The sequence below is a fragment of the Cylas formicarius genome, unplaced genomic scaffold (assembly GCF_029955315.1).
Source record: "Cylas formicarius isolate icCylForm1 unplaced genomic scaffold, icCylForm1.1 PGA_scaffold_3__17_contigs__length_32017465, whole genome shotgun sequence".
Taxonomy (NCBI): domain Eukaryota; kingdom Metazoa; phylum Arthropoda; class Insecta; order Coleoptera; family Brentidae; genus Cylas; species Cylas formicarius.
Window position 1 is genome coordinate 20,514,219 of NW_026844326.1, and position 18,820 is coordinate 20,533,038.

An 18,820-nucleotide genomic window follows, 5' to 3' on the forward strand; every position below is an offset into this window, starting at 1 on the left:
TTATTTACTTTTTCTTGAGTGATATCCATCAACAGAGGAATTTGTTTTGTATTTGGATTTGAAACCGGTAAGCTTTTCTTTTAATTGTAGTGCAGTATTGCGTTTGACTATTTTTATTTGGTGTTTTTGTCAAATTTGAACACGTATCTTCCTAAACGTGAATTTTATATGTGTAATAGTAAAAAATCATGGATACGCTATGATGTAAAAAATCAAGAGGGAACTTAAATACGTATTTGGTTCAAAAACAGAAAATATGAAAATTTAGGAGACAGACATGGTTGGCTAAAATCGAGCATAAGAGGCTAGTAAGGAATAAAAAGAAAAGCTTTTGCCAACAAAAAATTGTTTTCTGAAAATATAACAAAATCCACTTGGAACGTGGTTGCAGAAGTAACTAATAGAAAGAGAAAACTCAATATTATTTAACTTGAGAGTAATAATAAAAAAATTGAAGTTGAGGTTCTATCAGACATGTTCAATGATTGTTTCAGGGACGCTCTTAGGCTCTTTTGGAAATAACCGGAAGTATTCCCAAACAATCCACAAAATTACCCGAATTTTCAGAACGTCGAACTATTATAATAACTTTTTAACGTCTTTTTTTGAAGAAGAGCTATACAGTTTACTTATTAAAAAAGCTTAAAAATAAAGATTCTGCTGGATGTGATGATGCACTTTTTAATCAGGCCATCTAGTAAATTTATCCTTTAATTTCTTTCGCGCCAAAAAATTTGAAAGATTATTATATAAAAAATGTAGTAAAACAAATATTAATAATTACAAACCTGTTACAGTCACCATGGTTTTCTCAAAGTTGTTTGAGTTGTTCAGTTGTTTGAGTAATCAGTTCAGTTTTCGAATTGGGAGATCCTCCACACAAGCAGTTACTTTATTCTTAAGGGGTATTGTCCTGTTTGGGGTATTCTGTGATCTCAGCAAGGCATTCGATTGTGTAGATCATGACATACTATTATGGAAAATTTCTTGCAATGGTATAAGCGGTCCTCCGTTGAAATTTGCGGAGTCCTATTTATTTTATAACAATATGTTAGCCTAATGCATAAAACAGATGGGGTATGCACTGAAATAATTTATTACGCTCATGTTGAGAGTAAAATTACGTGTGGTATAATTTTGGGATGGTCGACTGATTCAACAAATGTGTTTGTGGTTCAAAAAAGGGCCATAAGATGTATGGCTGGTATTTCCAAATCTTGTAAAACTTATTTTTAAAAAAATAATATTTTAATATTGTATAATCTATATGCGTTTGAAAAGTGTGTTTATGTGTTTCAAAATAAATCAGGTTTTGTATTGAACAGTGATTTTCACTTAGTGAATACAGGATCTAAAGACGATTTTACAGTTCCTTATGTAAAATATAAGAGTTCTTATAGAATCCCAAGTGTAAATGGTGTGAGATTTTTTAACCCTTTATCGAAAGAAATAAAAATGTGTTTTAATTTATGTGCATTTTTAAAAATTTTAAAGGAATATTTTGTGATTAAATGCCTGTACTCAGTAGAAGAGTACTTATGCGTCATTTTATTTTATTTTTTTGACAATTTCCTATACAAAAATTGTATTCATTGGTTTGGAAATTAAATATTATTATTATTATTAATGTAGAACATTCGGATGAATCCATGAACGTACTGAATCGCGAACGACACCAAACGATCCGCCAGGGATCCAATCATTGAATTCTAAAATTGCCAATAGGCGCCGAGTCAGCGACCAGATTGTCCGGTAAAAACAAAAACACTCATTGGTTGCTATTAAAAAAAAAAAAAAACACCATTGGCAACTATTTTACACGGGTTTAATTTAATTAAAAAAGAACGGCGGCCATACGAAACGGTTCGCATATACAAATAAAAAAAGACTGGGGAGAAAACATAAATACACTCCATGCGGCCCGCAATTGCGTGGATAAAATGTTAAACCGTAAACTGTACAGATGATCGTTTAAACCTACTTACAAATAATAGGAAAGTAGTCTTATATACTTTCGTCGTAGAGGGGCGTGGCGTCGCCCAACGACATGGAGTGCGGCGATACGTTAGTCCGCGGCGTCGACCGCAATGACCTTGGGCTCTTGCCCACGTTCTTCATCCTTGTTTTCTCGAGGTCACTTCGGAGATCGTCGAACCTCGGCGTGCGTTGACCGCCCTGACCTCGAGGCGTGTTACGACCCTCGCTGCGTGGCGTCGCTGCAAACGGTACACAACGTTTAGTAAAATCATCAATAGTTACCGGTATTAAGTAATTATTTCATATACACATATTTGATTTCACTACAAAACTCATAAAAATTAAATCTGTTTTACACAAACGGAAAAAAAACTAAAAAATAAGCACATGTAACTCAACTAACATTTTTCGCAGAAAAGCTAAGAAAAATTGGCACCAGAAAGAATTATAGCAGTAGCAGTAAGTGTACTAAACTTTTGAAGGGCACGTGTAAGAATATCAACTGAACTCGTTAGTTTTTGGATACATTTTCGCAAAAAAATACAAATACATTCACTGATATGACTTTCAGAATTGACAAACGTCAAAATTCAAAGCGTGGGAAATATCTCCGAAAACATCCGATTGCACCCAAACGCGTGCGGTAAAATCCCGGAAATGTCCGAAGTGTCTCGGATCCGTGGGAAACGAAACTGACGTGGTAAAGTGACGCTTCCCGCACGCTAGATCGATGTGTAATTAGGTATTGTACAGACGGGAGTAGAAAAAGCTTATTTATAGTTAATAAAGGTAAAGGTTTCGAGACCAATTTAATAAAATAGGTAAATCAAGAATATTCTAATAACGTTCGAGAATACTCAGTTCAAAACCAAGTACACATCTATGAGGGCGGAACACCAGAGGGCCTCAAGTCTGCTATTATGGATTCATTTTTTTTTTAGTTCAGTTTGATCTTAAAATATTTTATATTTCTACTGTTTTGCTGCTGCTTTCTAGAGAATCATCACCAGATACATACTTCTAGATCTCGCTGCCCACGCCTCGGCGGCTTTTTGCCAATCCATTGATTCAGAGTTGCCGTATCTTGCAGGAGGCATGTGGTAGCCTGACATGGAAGGCGGTCCCCTACGGCTCATGCTCGAGTACGAACTCATCGATGATGGGCTTGGTGCCGAACTGGGTGGACTAATCATCGGCGAATTCGCGGGTATCGATCGGTAGCTCGGAGTACGATTCGCTGGAGTTATGGAGCCCGGGTGTAGGAATTGGGGTTGCTGCGCAGCCGGTTGCACGCTACCGTTGCTCGGCACCGGCGATGGTGTTGATTGGCCGTACCTATCGCGTATTTTGCAAAATTGATTGTGCGGAGTTGTAGTCCGGATTCGAATTTAAATCGTTCGTTTCACTTATTTACCCGGATGGAAGAAGAACGCGACTAAAGTTAGGTTATGTCAAGCCAAAATTAATGTTTTGGTAATATTTGCGCCTATAAGCATACAGCAGGCTTATTTTAGCTCATCGCAAAACAAATAAGGTGACAAAAATATTTCGAGTGTTATTTTAATGACGTTATATAATCTAATTAGTAAATCTGAACCCCAACCCAATGGCGAATTGATATTTAATTTGAGGATAAAGATGGTATTCTTTATAACCTTATGGTCGCAACCGAGCATCTCACTCTTAGACTGACAATCGCGATTCCTATCAAATAATCTAACATTGCAAATGATTGGAATATATTTATGGCAACTATTTCATGTTAATTTCAATAAATATGATGCAATATGTATTTAGGCTAGTTATTTGGTACATGGTACGTGGTTATGGTATAAAACTAACCAACTAATTCATTCAATACCTTTAACTTAACTAGTGGTCCGTAATTTCTGACTCTACACTTAAGTTATTTTTTAGTTGCCAAATTAAAGTTTGTGAAAGAATTTGTTTGAGACAAACTGAGAAACTACAACTGCATACATTCATCTAAATTTTTTAATTTGTAAGTCTTCATATATACACAGAGTGTTCCGTTCATCTGAGATAAATACCAGCCTTCTTATATTAAATAGAACATCCTCTACATTATTGAATTTTTGAATTGTTCTGGAAATTCTAGATATATTTTATGTATACCTAGCTCCCATTTTATGTTAAAAATAACGTCTTCAGGCCCTAACAGCCGCATTGTAGCATTATTACAGCAGCAAAATGTTAAACTGCCAATTATTTCAGAAATAGATCTTAAAACAAAGTCACCCTAACTATTAATTCCAAAAAATCGGGTAAAATTACAAAAGTATTAGGTTTCCATTTGAAAAAATTGCTGTCTTTTTACGTTTTTTATCATTTAAATTTTGGACTCATTTTTGCTGACCCTGGATCAATTGACATCCATAATATTCACTCAATATATGATAATAAGCCCCGTCCACAAGAAACCCATGCAATCTTAATTATATTCGGAGCCTACAAAAGTTATTTTTGACATAAAATTTCAGATTTGTCTATTCAAAATAAGAAAAATGGTATTTACCCCAGATGAACGGAACACTCTGTATATATGAAGGATTAAAGCTTTTTTTCAAGTGACGTATAAAACAAAACACTATTAATTTTCAGACATATAAGCCTACATCATATTTTTTTAAATGGAACACCCTGTGTTTAATAAAATATCTTATTCCGCTTACAATGATATAACACCCTTAATATTTTTGTCCACTGGTTTTTGACAAATTGGCAAAAATAGAAATTTGTCTAGGGTCATTTAAAGACCAATATCGCGTATTTTGTCTGTTACAACCCTTTCTTGTTGTGAACGAACTTTCAAAAAATTATTATTCTCATTATGTCTATTTAAAAAATCCAAACATTGTTCTGCATTTAGTTTTTGAGTTTTACGAAATTCAAATGAATTTATTTATATTCTTTTAAAACTAAGTGGATTGTTCAGAAAGTATACTTCAAGCATATCACTCCTTTCACGGATGTTTAATTTGCAAAAAGCCATGTTAACAAGAACGACTTGGACAATAGTTCAACTATCAACGTTGTTTACTAATACGTCAAACACAAACATACTTTTATTGCCGATTGCCAATTTGTCAAAAACGAGTGGACTAAAATACAAAGTGTGCTGATTGTAATCGGAATAAGATATCCTATTAAACAAATATACAATACACAGGGTGTTAAATTAAAAAAACATATGATGTAGGCTTATATGTTCGAAAATTTATAGTGTTTTGTTTTATACGTCACTTGGAAAACAACTTGGCTACTAACCCTACATTTTATTTTTTTGTTTACCTTGATATCTCTAAAAGCAAACAAGTTACAGCCAATTAAAATGTTATCAAGATAAACTGAACGCACGATACATACATAGATACATACATACAATATATATAAAGGATATAAACGACTCTTGTCTTGCAAAAAAATAAATAAATAATATTCTATACTGAAAAAAATACTCCATATTAAAAGCGGTCCAGCGCTATAGCGCACTTACCTCGGAGTTTGGGCGTGCGGCGTATGATATGGAGTCATAAACGGAGTCTGACCGCTTGGAGTGTACGGAGTAGTTATATAATTGCCGTACCCACCGCCCGGCGTGTGTGGATGGTGGGGCGTTTGGTTCGCCACCGCCGACAAACTCTGCAGCATATGACTCGGCAGATTCTGAGCGACCCTCTGGATGGTCTCCATACCTGAAACGAATCGATAAAAACGTCCGCGAAATAAACTTAAACATCCGGTCGTACTGTTATACGGGGTGCTTCCGGAACCTCCGCTGTAAGGCGTCCGACCGCTGCTCAACATCCTAGGAGTGCTCGGGGTGCCCCCGGGAATGGGGTCCCTGAAATGTTCCTTGAACCATTTAAATACAGACTGCACAGAGTCGAACATTTGCTGTCTGAACCTGAACCCTTCCGGGGTGACTGTGACGAACTCGTGGCGCACCTTGTTCCGGGGCAGGTAGGAGAGCAAAAATTTTCCGGGGAAGTTTTTCGACGCGCTAACCACATAATGAATTTTCGACGGATTTCTCTTTTTTTCCTCCTTAAGGTATTCTTCGGCTCTGTCCTTCAGGCCCCCGCCAGTATCCTTGTAGTACCTAATAATGTTAGGTTCTTTGGTGTTCTTCGGTTTATGGTAGTTATGATATGGACGTCCGAATAATTTACACAATTTACAGATCATTCAGGGGTACCTATTATAAAGTGCTAAGGCGGCAAAGATTGCTGCAAAAATAAAAAATAAACTCTGCGAAAAATCCTCGAGGACTGTTATTAAAAAGTGTAGGAAAAAAGAACTTCAAAAAATGAAATTCCTAATATTTCTTGGGATGAATTTAATCTATACTTCACAGTGTTGCTCGTGATTTAGTAAGTCATATTAGTGACTATAATACGAACTTAACATGTTCATGTATTTATTGAACGGAAATTTTTGTCTTCTCTGAAATTAGATTTAAGGAAATGAGAGAAGTAATTGATTATTTAAAAAATAAAAACTAACCAAAACTCAAAGGTCTTTTAAAAGTTAATAATTATTCAACTGACGAAGCTTACAAACCTCTGCGTAAAAAATAATACAAACTGAAAGTCTACTTCTTCTGTATTTTTTCAGAATAATGGCTGGTTTACATCTAGTCAAGCATGGCTTTAAAAAAATACCATTTTGGGTATACCAAATCGGGTTACAGGAATAATAAATTCTTTCAATATGTTGTAGTAAAAGTTTATGTTGATGATGAGAATGATTTTCCATGCATGCCTCTAACAGTGATCTCCACAAACTTAACTCTTTTTCACCTCCATACATGGCGAAAATAAACCACTTACCTGGTACTTATTCTAATGTAATGTAAACTGTGATTGATTATTTTCTTTTTATTGATGTATGTAAGTACTATTGAACAAATAATGAGTAAATTAATTGATTTATTAATTAATTTCTCCCCCACCCGCCTACACAGCCGAAATAAACCACTTGCCTTGCACTTATTCAAATATGATGTAATCTGTGATTCATTCTTTTCTTCTTATTAACATATTTAACTACTTTTGTATAAATAATGAATAAATTGATTGATTAATTGATTTCCCCCCTGCCACCCCATACATAGTGAAAACTTGCCTGAAATATAGCAAATCCCTCGCGTGCGAAGCCATTGGATTTACGTGTCTGGCAATGATTTCGTCCAAGTCTTCAAACTCTTCGGTCCCAATCCACAGGGATTTCCCCAAGGAAAACGCGTTCGCTTTGCCCTCCTCTTTGATGTCAATGTGCTGGTAAATGCCATCGGCCACCTTCCACGTGATGGTCAGATGGTCCACGCCCTTGCTAGATGGTCTGATGATGACCTCGCCTTGGTCCATGTTCGCCATGCATTTCTCCGCTTCGGCGTACGATATATTATGGAAAGCGGGATGCACGATGACGCGTTTGATGTAAGTTTTCCTCTGCTTGTCCTTTTTCTTCTCCGCCTCAGTCATTAGATCCTTGTCCTCCTGGTCCTGGTCATAGTAAGGATCCCGGGGCGGTCTCCACTCGTGATTCTTGTCCAGCAGATCGCTGGACTTGGACGTGCAGTCCACCGAGAACCTCTCGACGTCGATTTTCATTATGCGACAGTGAATCAGCTGCCCCACCCCCACCCTTTCTTCCGGATTCGATACCGACTTGTCGCTCAGATTCTTGATATAAATATAACCCGAGATGCCGTTGTCCAAACGAAGTTTTATGCCGGTCGCTTGACCAGGACATGAACCAGCGTCAAAGTGGTTCCACACATCCGACAACTCCGGGAAATCGTTTTTGAGGCAGAATGGACACTGCCACAGGCCGGTTTCGTCGTTCCTCACAGGATTCGCCGAATCCAGCTGCTCTCCTTGAGGTTTCCTGCGAGCGATCCCGATTACTGACGCGGTCACCAACTTGCCGATGTAGAACGTCTCGGGGGTTTCTTTCGTTAACATGTCGAATAACTCTTCGGGATTCGCGGACCTGAAGGGCGTTCGCAGGTCTTTGTATCGGGAATTCAGTTCCGCCCTTATGTCGTAAAGCGTGATGCTTTTGTTGCCGAAACCTGTAAAATTGCGCGAAAAATTAATCGTCAATATTTAAGACGAATAATTGTGAACTATCACGACGTAAACTGTATATTAGAAAAGAAAGATTAAAAGAAAGCCGCACCAACTCCGCCAAGGAAGACATTAGTGAAAACAATTTATTAGCGCTGGCAAAATATCAAAAACTAATGACATATGGGTCATTAAAGAGCTTCGACCCCAATCTATGCCGCCTGTTATAATAAATAAATTATAATGAGTTGGAATATTAAAGTAGTAAAATAAATTTATTTTATTTACCTCATGGTTTGAGTAAAAATGCCTTGCAAAGTAGGATATCTGATCGAAAACCGAGCGCCAACGAAGTACCAAAAGTGAAATCTATTTCGACAATTAGAATGTGACAAAGTTTGTAACGCATAATGTTCTATGTATAGTTTCTAAGTTATTGGCTGCCAAAGCCGTAGGGAAAAAACTACTTATTAAGCAAAATCACATAAAGTACAGTAGAGATGATTTTGTGTTAAAAAGTATGGTAAATATCCAATAACCACTATTGCTATATGGTTACCAGTTACCTTGTATACAAGATGTAGACAAAAAAGTCTAATTTTTTCGACTTTTGGTTTTGGTATTTTTAAAAAATATTAGTTGTCATCCATTCTAGATACATAGAATGTGTTCCTTTTTTGTTTTTTTTATTTTATTTTTTTTCAAAAATGGACAAATTCTAGCAATTGCTTGGGTAAACAAATTTTTTTGTTAAGCTTTGATGTTAAAAGTTCCGACCAAATAATTTTGTTTTCAATAGGAGGTGCATAAAAAATAATATTTCTCTAAAATAAATACCTCAATTTTTATTCTTGGTCAACATGAAAAGTATTTATTTACATAACTTTTAAATCATGTTAACATAATATTAATAAGAACAATAATAACAATAACAACAAAGGAACAGCCTGTTTTGGTTTAACAAAGAGTAAAAATAAGTTTTTTTACCATTACATTACATTTTTATAGAAAACAATAAAAAATGTATATCGGCAGAATTTGAAACTTTAAAAATTTGTACCTTAAAAAGTTTTTTTCTTCATCTCAACTAACATTCGGAAAAAAATACCTTTTTGCATGCAATTCATATAAAAAGTAAAACGCTTTTTGCTTTGTCACCCAATATCTCAGAAACCAGAAATATAAACTTGACATAAATCAGATATTTTTTAAAACGTAACTAGTACTGTAATAACATACTAAAATTAAATTAAATTCTGATGAAGTCCGTTTTCTTTCTTTTTTGATGTAAAAAAATCTATTCAAATATATTTTGCTTAAATAAAAAAACTTTTCCTACCTTGCCGCTCCAATTCTTCAGCGAAAGCGTCGAGATCCAAGTCTTTCAGCCTCTCTGGGGTCTCCAGAATTTCTTCCAATGCTCCGGCCGGGTTAGCTCCTTCGTCGTCGTCGTACTCCAACGCATCGACCGCCATTTTTCGAGCCCACTCGTATGTTTCAGGGTGTACTCGCGAACCATCCAATATTTCAACATACGCCTCGGTACTGTCGCCTAAACTGTTCGTATCAATCTAAAATATAGTGCCATCATCAGAGTGAGCAAGCCTCGTTACCCGCTAATGATTTAGTTACAATATTCACAACTTATTGTTTAGTTAATGTAGAGAAAGAGATAACTAAAAACAAAAAACACTATTGTTGTTCTATTGCTATTTTATTCAATGTAGCAATTTTTTTGAAAAACAACAGCAGTTACCGTTTATTCAATATGGTTTTCAAGAGCACAGATCTACTATTGGAAATCTTTGAATCTTAATGGTATTTGGGGGGCAGGTGTATATTTACAGTGAAAAGGCTTTTAACCGCGTTTACCACAAGACTACAACAAATAACAAACAAATCTAAGTTTATTGCAGAATTACTTGACAAATAGAATGCACTTGTGACTCATTTAAAAACCATAATTCAGTTTCATTTCATTTTCACTATTATTTCTATTATTCAAATATATTATAGAACAAAGCATTACCATTCAAATATCTGGCTATATGCGGGTGATATGGAAATATACAGAAAAATAGAGACTGAAAATGATTTTAGGATAATACGAGAAGATGGTAATAGTACATTAAAGAGGTCAAAAGAAAATTTGCTAGATTTAATGAATGAATGAAGAATGACAGCTGAACGGAACAAAATTCGATTCTTGTTGCGGGGGTAGGGGGTGAAGTAGTACGTACAAAGTACAAAATGAGTTACCAAAAAGATGACCTTGGCGTTATGTTTGATCCAAGTCATAGAAATCTTGGATCCTTAATTAGAAATGTAAAAGAAATCAAATGGGAAACCATTCTGAAAATTCTTTATTATAGTCTAGTGCAATCGAAGCTTGATTATGGTAGCATTATTTTGGCCGCATATTTATACTAAATATATATAGAAATCACTATAATTTTTTTTTAAAAATTGCTTAACTTTGCGAACAATAATTTAAAAAGGGAACCTGATTTTATATTAATAACTTAGAACAATAAAAAACGTTAACACTGTCCAATAGAAAAGTTATGATTCAGTTATTGAAGTAAATTTTTAAAATCATTAATAAAAATGCAACACAGGCTACAAAAAAAACATCAAAAGTACAGATAGAACTAATTACTAGGTTAAATTTCCAGTTATGACTGATGTTACAACTTATTTAAAATCCAAGGAAAATAGATAAATGTATTTAATAATACAAAAGAATTGTTTCCAAAATTATTACAGAATTTACTTCAGAATATTTCCAATGATATTAATTAATTTTAATCGACAAATTTTCTGTATCTCTTTCTGATGGAGCAACTTTTTAGGCATATTGTAAGCAGTAATTAGTTAGATTTGAAACTAGTTTTTAAATTTTCCTGATTATTACCTTTATGAAGCCCGAACAATTAATAAACACTTTCGGACCCATGTGGCAAGCGGTGACCAGCTGCGTTCTATTTTCGAGCCTCTGGTTGGTCTGTTTGAGTACCCTCAACAGAGCCTGACCCTTGCGAGGCCCGAGACCGCATATAAACTGCACCAAGTAACTCTTGTGGGCCTGCTGAACCGCGAGGTTAATGTCGACGCCGACTTCGTTGGTCCTGTTGACGAACTCGAGGCACAACGCTTCGAGTAAGTCCTCCTTCAGCAACTGTTCTTGCAGCGGGTGGAACCTCAGGCTCAGTATTTCCTCGTCGCCGTTGCAAAGCTGCGAAAACTCCACCAACGGGTCCTGCATCTTGCGTGCCAACGACACCGCTTGCCTGAGCAATTCGGGATAATCCCTGAAGTCGGCGGTGCCCTTGTTCGAGTTCGCGTAGACCTTCGCCAGTTCGTTGTCGACGATCTCGACCTTGATCGTCGGAAACTGTTCGGACTCCACTAGCTCGTTGACGATGGTCTTAAGATCGTCTGCTATCATAAGGGCCTCCCTCGATTCGCCTCCAATCGCTATCACGTGCGGCTTCTTGTTATATATAAAGTTCCTCAGCGCCATCAGATCCGCCTCCTTCATTAGTTTCTCCTCTTGCCGGTAGCTGTTCTTACGTTTCAGCAGATGGGGTAGTCTTATGTCCAATAAAAATATTAGTTAATTAATTTAATTATATATAATTGATTTAATTATATTTAATTGATTATATCAAATCAATTAAAATTAATTATTTAAGTAAATTAATTGCTTTTATTTAATTCAATTAAGTTTAATTAATTTAATAACCAACAAAAACACTTAAAACCCTATAAAATATTGCATCCAAAACGTTTTCGTTACTTTACCTATAAAAACCTTTGGAGTTGCCTACTTCAGGTTTCTTAAAAAGATTCCTAAAAACGTTATAAATTTTAAAGCACCTAATAAACATTCTACAGCTACTATAAAACCTCCACCTTCTTTAGTTGGCACAATTTGAAAAGGCAGGTTCGGTCAAATTCTAAATTTTCGCTAAATATTTATAGAAAACTAAGTACATTTTTTTCAGGAACAAATAAATAAACAACTAAAATATGAGGATATGATTGCATAATTTGACATTTGTGCCTTAACAGTTTTCAAGTGTTTTTCCAGCTACTTTTAGTTTTATGAAGTTTATGAAGGTTTTTATAAATAACTTTTTGGTAACTTAAAATATTATAAGTATTCCTAATCACCTTAGGTTTTATTGCAAGAGTAATATAGTATACCTAGATAAGTTTTACAAAAGTTTTCAAGGTGCTTAATATTAGTTGAATGTCCATATAAAAACATCTTAAAAAGGACAAATATGATCTGCATTTTAATTGCAAAAAAAACATGATATAATTTTAGGTATTTACCAAAATTATGGTTTAAAGTGCATTGCAAAGACATTTTCATAATAATATCAAAATAGATGACACAAAATAAAAAACATTGTAAACAAATGATATACATAAATGTGACGCGAAAAATGTATTCATTGCATGTATTCATTCATTCAATGTATTCATTTATAAAACTTACCCCTCTACTTAGACATAAATGGGGAGAATAAAAGTTTTATAAGGAACTAAAATCTGGTCACGGTTAAATTTGTAAGATCCTCCATTTAAGTGCCATTTTATGGCTTTGCAGGTGTTACAAAACAAATAATAATCGAATAGATCGAACAAAAAAATAATTGAAAATTGAATCTTTGTGTTTGTAATTGTTTACTAATTAATTAGTTGTAATAATAATTTAGCTTGTCGAAGTACATTGTATGCTTGTTTATCTACCTTAGGTAGTCGGTGATGTCTCCGTCGGGCGCCGCTATGCACGCGAACGCCGACTGCGAGTAGTCGGGCACGTAGGCCACGCCCATCACCCTCGTGCCCTTCGATGTGTCCCACTCTTCCTCCTCCTCGTCGGGGAACGCGACGGAATACGGGGCGATTTTGATCCAGTTGTAGAGCTTCCTGCAGCACGCTTTGAGCACGAAATCTTTGGCCTCTGCAAGCAGGACTCGTTTCAATTCCAATTGCAAATCGGGAATGATGCAACGGCTGAGGGCGCGTTCGACGCACTCCGCCCTCAACGAGTTCCATTCCTGCACATTTTTGCTGAACTCGTCGCGTATGTAGAGCTGCTTCACCTCGTCGAAGTACGAGCTCGACGTGTGACCTTCGATCGTGTCGCTGATCTTCATCGTCAACAGTTGTTCTTCCTCGGCGAGCGTCAACTTCAAGAACTGATCGCCAGTGAGGTCGCGCACTGGTTTGTTTTTGAGGTACTTGAGGCTGTAGCAGTTGTGAGCCTCGTCGATCACTTTTTGACCTTTTTTGGTGGGAGCCACGCTCAATTTGGCCCGTTCGAAGAACACCTCCCGTACGCATTTTCTCACCAACGGTTCCCTAGCGATTTGCAAGGCCACCATGTACTTAGCCGCTTGGAGGACTTCGTCGACGGTCGAGAATTTCGGGGAGAGGAATTCGCGAGCGAGATCCGTCGGTTCTGTCGGTTCCTGCTCGACTTCGTGTCTTTGGTAGTTGTCGCGTAAATTTTCCGCGAAGTATTCGGGCGTCAAACCGAAACGTTTGGCGAGCGAGTCCAAACCGGCCTTGCTGCATAGCGCGTACGAGCCAGACCGATTCGCGTATTTGATCGTCTCTTGTTCGGGCTCTTCGTCGTCGATTTCATCGACCTCGTCGGGGATTTCCGCGCCCTCCTCGCTCTCCGCTATCTCGCGTAGGCGCGCTTCGCGCCTCTCTTGTTTTTTCCTGGAAAATAATCTTAAATTGAGCACCGAGGTAGGAAATTTTAACTCGCTTTAAGGCTACTTCAAAGTATTACCTTGCAGGAAGTAATATTGGGAGTTTCGAGAGTAAATAAACGACCGTAGTAAACTCTTGGACATTTGAAAAACAAAAGTGTGAATTTATACATTGTTTTTTTATATAGATTTGCATCATTCATTAAAAATAGTTGGACTTAATTACCCTCTCCCAAATGTGGGTTTTTAATGCACTTAGTCAAAGGAATATTTTAAGCATTTTTAATTTTCTGGGGTTTATTTAAACCTAATCCTATAGTATAGCGCAAACTTTTTGGTTTTATTATTTCACCATAGGTGTTTATAATGATTTTTTTTTCGATTTTTTTAAAGAGGAAAACATAAATTTAAACTTAACTTAAAATGTTAAGAAGAACCTTATTCTACATTTTATATAATTTTTACTTTGTATAGCTATTTTCCCATTTTGACGGAAAGAGCCTAAATTTGATACAAACGCATTTCTTTGAATTACAAATTTCAAATCGAACTTTTCATTATCTCACGTGAAGGTAAATAATTTAAACTTAATCTTGTGAAAATATTAGATTTTGTTTAAACCATACAGGATTAACAGAGCATGTTGAAAAAATATAAAATTAGTATATAAAAAATTCTGTGTCCCTCCCTTTATTTTTAATTAAATTTTGCATTATTAAAGTGACTTCTTTATGCATTAACTATGGATTGAACAATTGTTTAAAAATGTTACTCTTGAATGTTTACGCATTTATGCAGTACAATACCTCAAAAGGAGTGCCATAAAAATATGGGAATTTTAAATATGCAGAGGAGATGAATTGTATAAATTGATTGCTCATGAAAAAATCAATATTATTATTATTGTCAATTTGATTAAGGTGGTTATTTTTTATACTACATTCAATAAAATAAACTTTTATTTTTGTTTTTATTATGTACTTTTTGGGGAGATTTAATAAGCAACACTGCTACTTACAAACTCATTTTTCCAAGATGCTTTTGCGTCACCCAAATATTTTACAACTATTTAGAATACTTCAATGGATATAAGGAAATTTTCACACCCTTTAATTATTTTTCTACCACTTAAATTGGGGATAAAAATGTGTTTTCTTTTTAACTTTGGCATAATTTTATGTCTGTATTCTCAAAAATTACCTAGCAATTATGAAAGTACTCTTGAAATTTGTATCCTACTAGTTTTAAAATCATTAGGTTGAGCTCTAATTCTAACTATAATAGTTTTAGTTACTTTAACTGCTGAGTTATGAGCTTCCAACTTAAATAAGCTGAACTAATAGACAAAAATAAATCATGGGTATGTTTGAAGTAGGAAATCTATACCTTTCTTTTTCTTTAATTTTCCAAGCTGCGTGCATAGCTGGTAGGTCGCCAGCGTAATACAAAATGAAATGATTGTACACGTCGTTCAATTCTTCTGCGGTTTGTACATTCTTCAAACGTTCAAGATCGCTGTCTTTCATTACGCGGACACTGTCTAAGATGGGCGCGTCAGGATCTTTCATAATCTGATCCACCTGGTAGGAACGCATTTTTTCAAACAACGCCAGGAGATTTTCCTTTCGCGTTTTTAGCTGGCACCATTTCGCATCATATTTGTAGACTTTCCATAGATCATTGATGTTTAGCTCCGGCTGAACATATTCCTTCCGGTAAAAAGCTATGAATGGCACCTCTAACTGTTGATTCCTCATAAAGTCCAAAGCCTTGCGAATCTTGCCAATAGTTTGGGGTCCTTTCTTTTGTCTTTCTCGAGCTTCCTGCGTTAAATGAGAGTCAGTGTTTGAGACCGTAGTTTTACAAAAGGCTTGCTTATATATCCATTCGGCTTCATCATCAAGTTCGGTAGAATCATCTGCAACTGGAGTAATGGGTACATCACGAAGTTGCATCCTTTCCGGAATGTCTGTGTTGCGAACTTCATTATCAAGGTCAGTAAAGAAACCTCTCTTGAGTTCACTAGGTTCATATACTTCAAATATGGATTTTTTGGTTGGCCTCTTCTTGCCAATCTTCTTTTGACGGCGTCGCCTTTCGCCTTCTTCGTCTTCGTCATATTCATCATCTTCCTCTTCATCCTCATCCTCTTCATATTCCTCTTGATCATATTTTGCAAACTCATCGTAATCAAAGTCAACACCAAACATTTCTTGAGCTTCCTGCAGAGCGGCATCCGAAAATATTGGCTTCTTCTTCTTTTTGGCAATAGGACGCCCTTGATCATCTACAATAAAGTCATCTGCATCTGATTCATATTCTCCTTCGTCCTCCTCTTCACCAAACTGCTCGGCCTCAACATGAGGTCTTTGACTGCGTTCTGACCGTCTTTCGTCATCCTTGAAATACATTTATATTATAGAATTGATTTAAAATTGAACTTATAATAACTAGCAGATTATCGTTATGAGAAAACCACCTAGAAAATATTTTACTTCATATGGGGAAATACAAGAAAATATTGCATTGCATTACATATAGGAAATAAAGTGGAATATATGAGAATATTGGATTTTCATACGAGCCCATCAGAATTGACAAACATCAAAGTATTACCAGTGTTTAAAATCTACCGAAAACACGAAAAAATCTGGTTGCTTCCAAACCTGAGTCATGAAAGAGAAATGCCTGAAGTAGCTAGTGGCAGTGACTAACTTGGCAGCTTAAAGAGATACTTTGCACATACTTGATTAGTTCTTATTTTGAATTTATAACTTTTATTATCAACATGAAAGACTCTTGAATTTTAAACAAAGAATTGCTTGAAAACAAAAAAAAAGAGTTGGTAAACAAAAGTAAAGGCAAGTATTTTAAAAAATCATTTAGTTACCTAAACCTGCATTAGAATTATTTTCTATCCCCTTCGTTAAAATATTCAATTATACATCCTTCGAGTGTGCATAAAGTGTCATTTTATAACGTCAGTTTCATTTTCTATGTGTTTGGACCTTTCTAAAATATTACTCAATTCTGATGGTCATACCACATGTCACATGAATGGATTCATATTGTTTTACAAAAATGCACCAAAAACTAAAGGTCCTGGAAAAAATATGGTACCCAATAGGTTGATAAACTGCTTAAGCCACTCCTTTATTAAAAACTGGCTCAGCTGCACTCCAAAATAAAACTTCTGACACAAATCCCTTTATCCAACTCGTTGCATAATATACTATTACATTATATATACTATTATACTATTATAGTAAAAAATCATTTAAACATATTGCATAAAAGGAAATACCAGAAATATTTACGAAATATGGATAAATATTGGAAAATATAAGGAAATACTGGAAACATTTGGGTAATACGAGGAAATATTAGCAAATATTGTCCTCAAGGAGGAAATATTTATCCAACTTTTGGGAGGTGGTTTTTCCTCCAAATGAAACTTACATCTTCTGAAAACAAGTCCATGGCAATATTGTCCCTCTCTTGTTCTGCATCATTTTCACCTTCTCCATCACTTTCCTCATCTTGTATTCGTCTTAATCTTTTAAATTTCTGCAAAAAGAAAATGAAACTGCCATTTTAGTCTAGCAATACTACAACTATTACCCTCCGTTCAACTTTCACACCTAAATTTTCCTCAAGCAAATCATAGTCTTCATCTTCTAATCGATCATCCAGATCTTCATCATCTGACTTCTTGCGCTTTTCTCGACCAGAGGCATCAGAATCTTCACCATCACTCTCTTCATCAATAGGGTTATCATCAATTAAGTCTTTCAGCTCTTCTCGAAGTCTTTCCTCATCTAGAAACCAAAATATAGAGCATGGTACTAGAAAATATGTGAAGGAATAAAATACCATCTTCTTCCTCCTCAGAACTATCATCCATTGCCTTAACTTTTTTGATTTTTTTACGTTCATGGGGTTCCAATTCTTCCTCCTGAAAAAAAAACGTCCAATATTCTGTACACCAAGGCAAACACAATATCAAACAAATAAATGTTATAATAATATACAAAAGCTATTTAAAAAGCGCAAAGTAGTTCAATTACCTCGCTACTTTCTTCAGCTTCGGATTCGATGAAATCCGCCATTATGTAGCTGTGTTTTTATTCGTTAAAGAGTGTAATATATTACAATTGCAAAGATATTTGGTTACAAGTCCCTTTTGTAAAAATTTTCCTGGATTAAAATATATATCAAAATATGTTGCCAGTACGTCAAATCGTCAATTATACATGCTATTTGGCTGTCAAATCTAAAAGATCAGCATTGCCAACAAAAACTTACTAAGGTGGATAAATCCAAATAACCTGCTTGCCAGGGCTGGCCTCAGAACCGACTATCGATTTTCAAATTATTCTGATTTTATAGTCTGCATTTAATCGTTTTGCGGTATATAAATCTAGGTTATGCATGTATTTGTGTTAAGGCAGTGGTGAGGGATTATTTACATGAGCTAAGAATTTTGTAAAAACGTCCTTGCGTTTTTAGTAACAGTTTGTCCAAACGGAGAAGTAGAAATCAATCTAACAATTTTTATAATTATTATTGCTTATTACAAGTCATTTTTATCAACTCAAATTTCCAATTAAAATTACAGAACTGCACTCTCTCGAAAGCCCTTATATTGGAGGTATAATACCTACCAATGATTTCTTTCATTCCACCCTACCGTTGGTGGAAAGACATTACCTCCAGATATTATACGCCCCCGATTTAAATATCACAATTCATATTGCTTCGCCGCCGATCTATATCTTCGCCGTGTTTTACTCCCACGCGTTTTCATCTCTTTTTACTGCCTTATTATTCCTTTTTCATATCCAGGACATACTCCAAACGAATAATAAATAATCCGTTGCCATGCTAATGGCGTGACTGTCAATAAACTTGATATGATTTAGACAGGTCGGAAAAAACTGCGGATATTTGGAATTTTTAGCTGCTGTCATTTTATTACAGTGATTAATAAGCTCTGTGGAAGATAATATATAA

The 18,820-nt window shown here is 35.5% G+C and overlaps 1 protein-coding gene across 2 annotated transcripts; it reads right to left on the reverse strand.

The window, feature by feature from the left end:
- Positions 1-1,813: 1,813 nt before the first annotated feature.
- Positions 1,814-18,081, reverse strand: LOC132699325 (transcription elongation factor SPT6). Of its 2 annotated transcripts, XM_060665973.1 has the most exons (13): positions 17,875-18,081; positions 17,681-17,762; positions 17,429-17,625; positions 17,267-17,374; positions 15,194-16,206; positions 12,834-13,814; positions 10,987-11,665; positions 9,412-9,643; positions 7,126-8,077; positions 5,748-6,100; positions 5,495-5,693; positions 2,996-3,312; positions 1,814-2,216 (listed from the first exon to the last, which is right to left on the reverse strand). In XM_060665973.1, the coding sequence occupies exons 1-13, from the start codon at positions 17,914-17,916 to the stop codon at positions 2,005-2,007; spliced, it is 5,367 nt and encodes a 1,788-aa protein (XP_060521956.1). In that variant the 5' UTR covers positions 17,917-18,081; the 3' UTR covers positions 1,814-2,004. The 2 variants fall into 2 exon arrangements, with proteins under 2 accessions (XP_060521956.1, XP_060521955.1); XM_060665972.1 differs by having other exon boundaries at positions 5,495-6,100.
- Between the last annotated feature and the right edge of the window lie 739 nt (positions 18,082-18,820).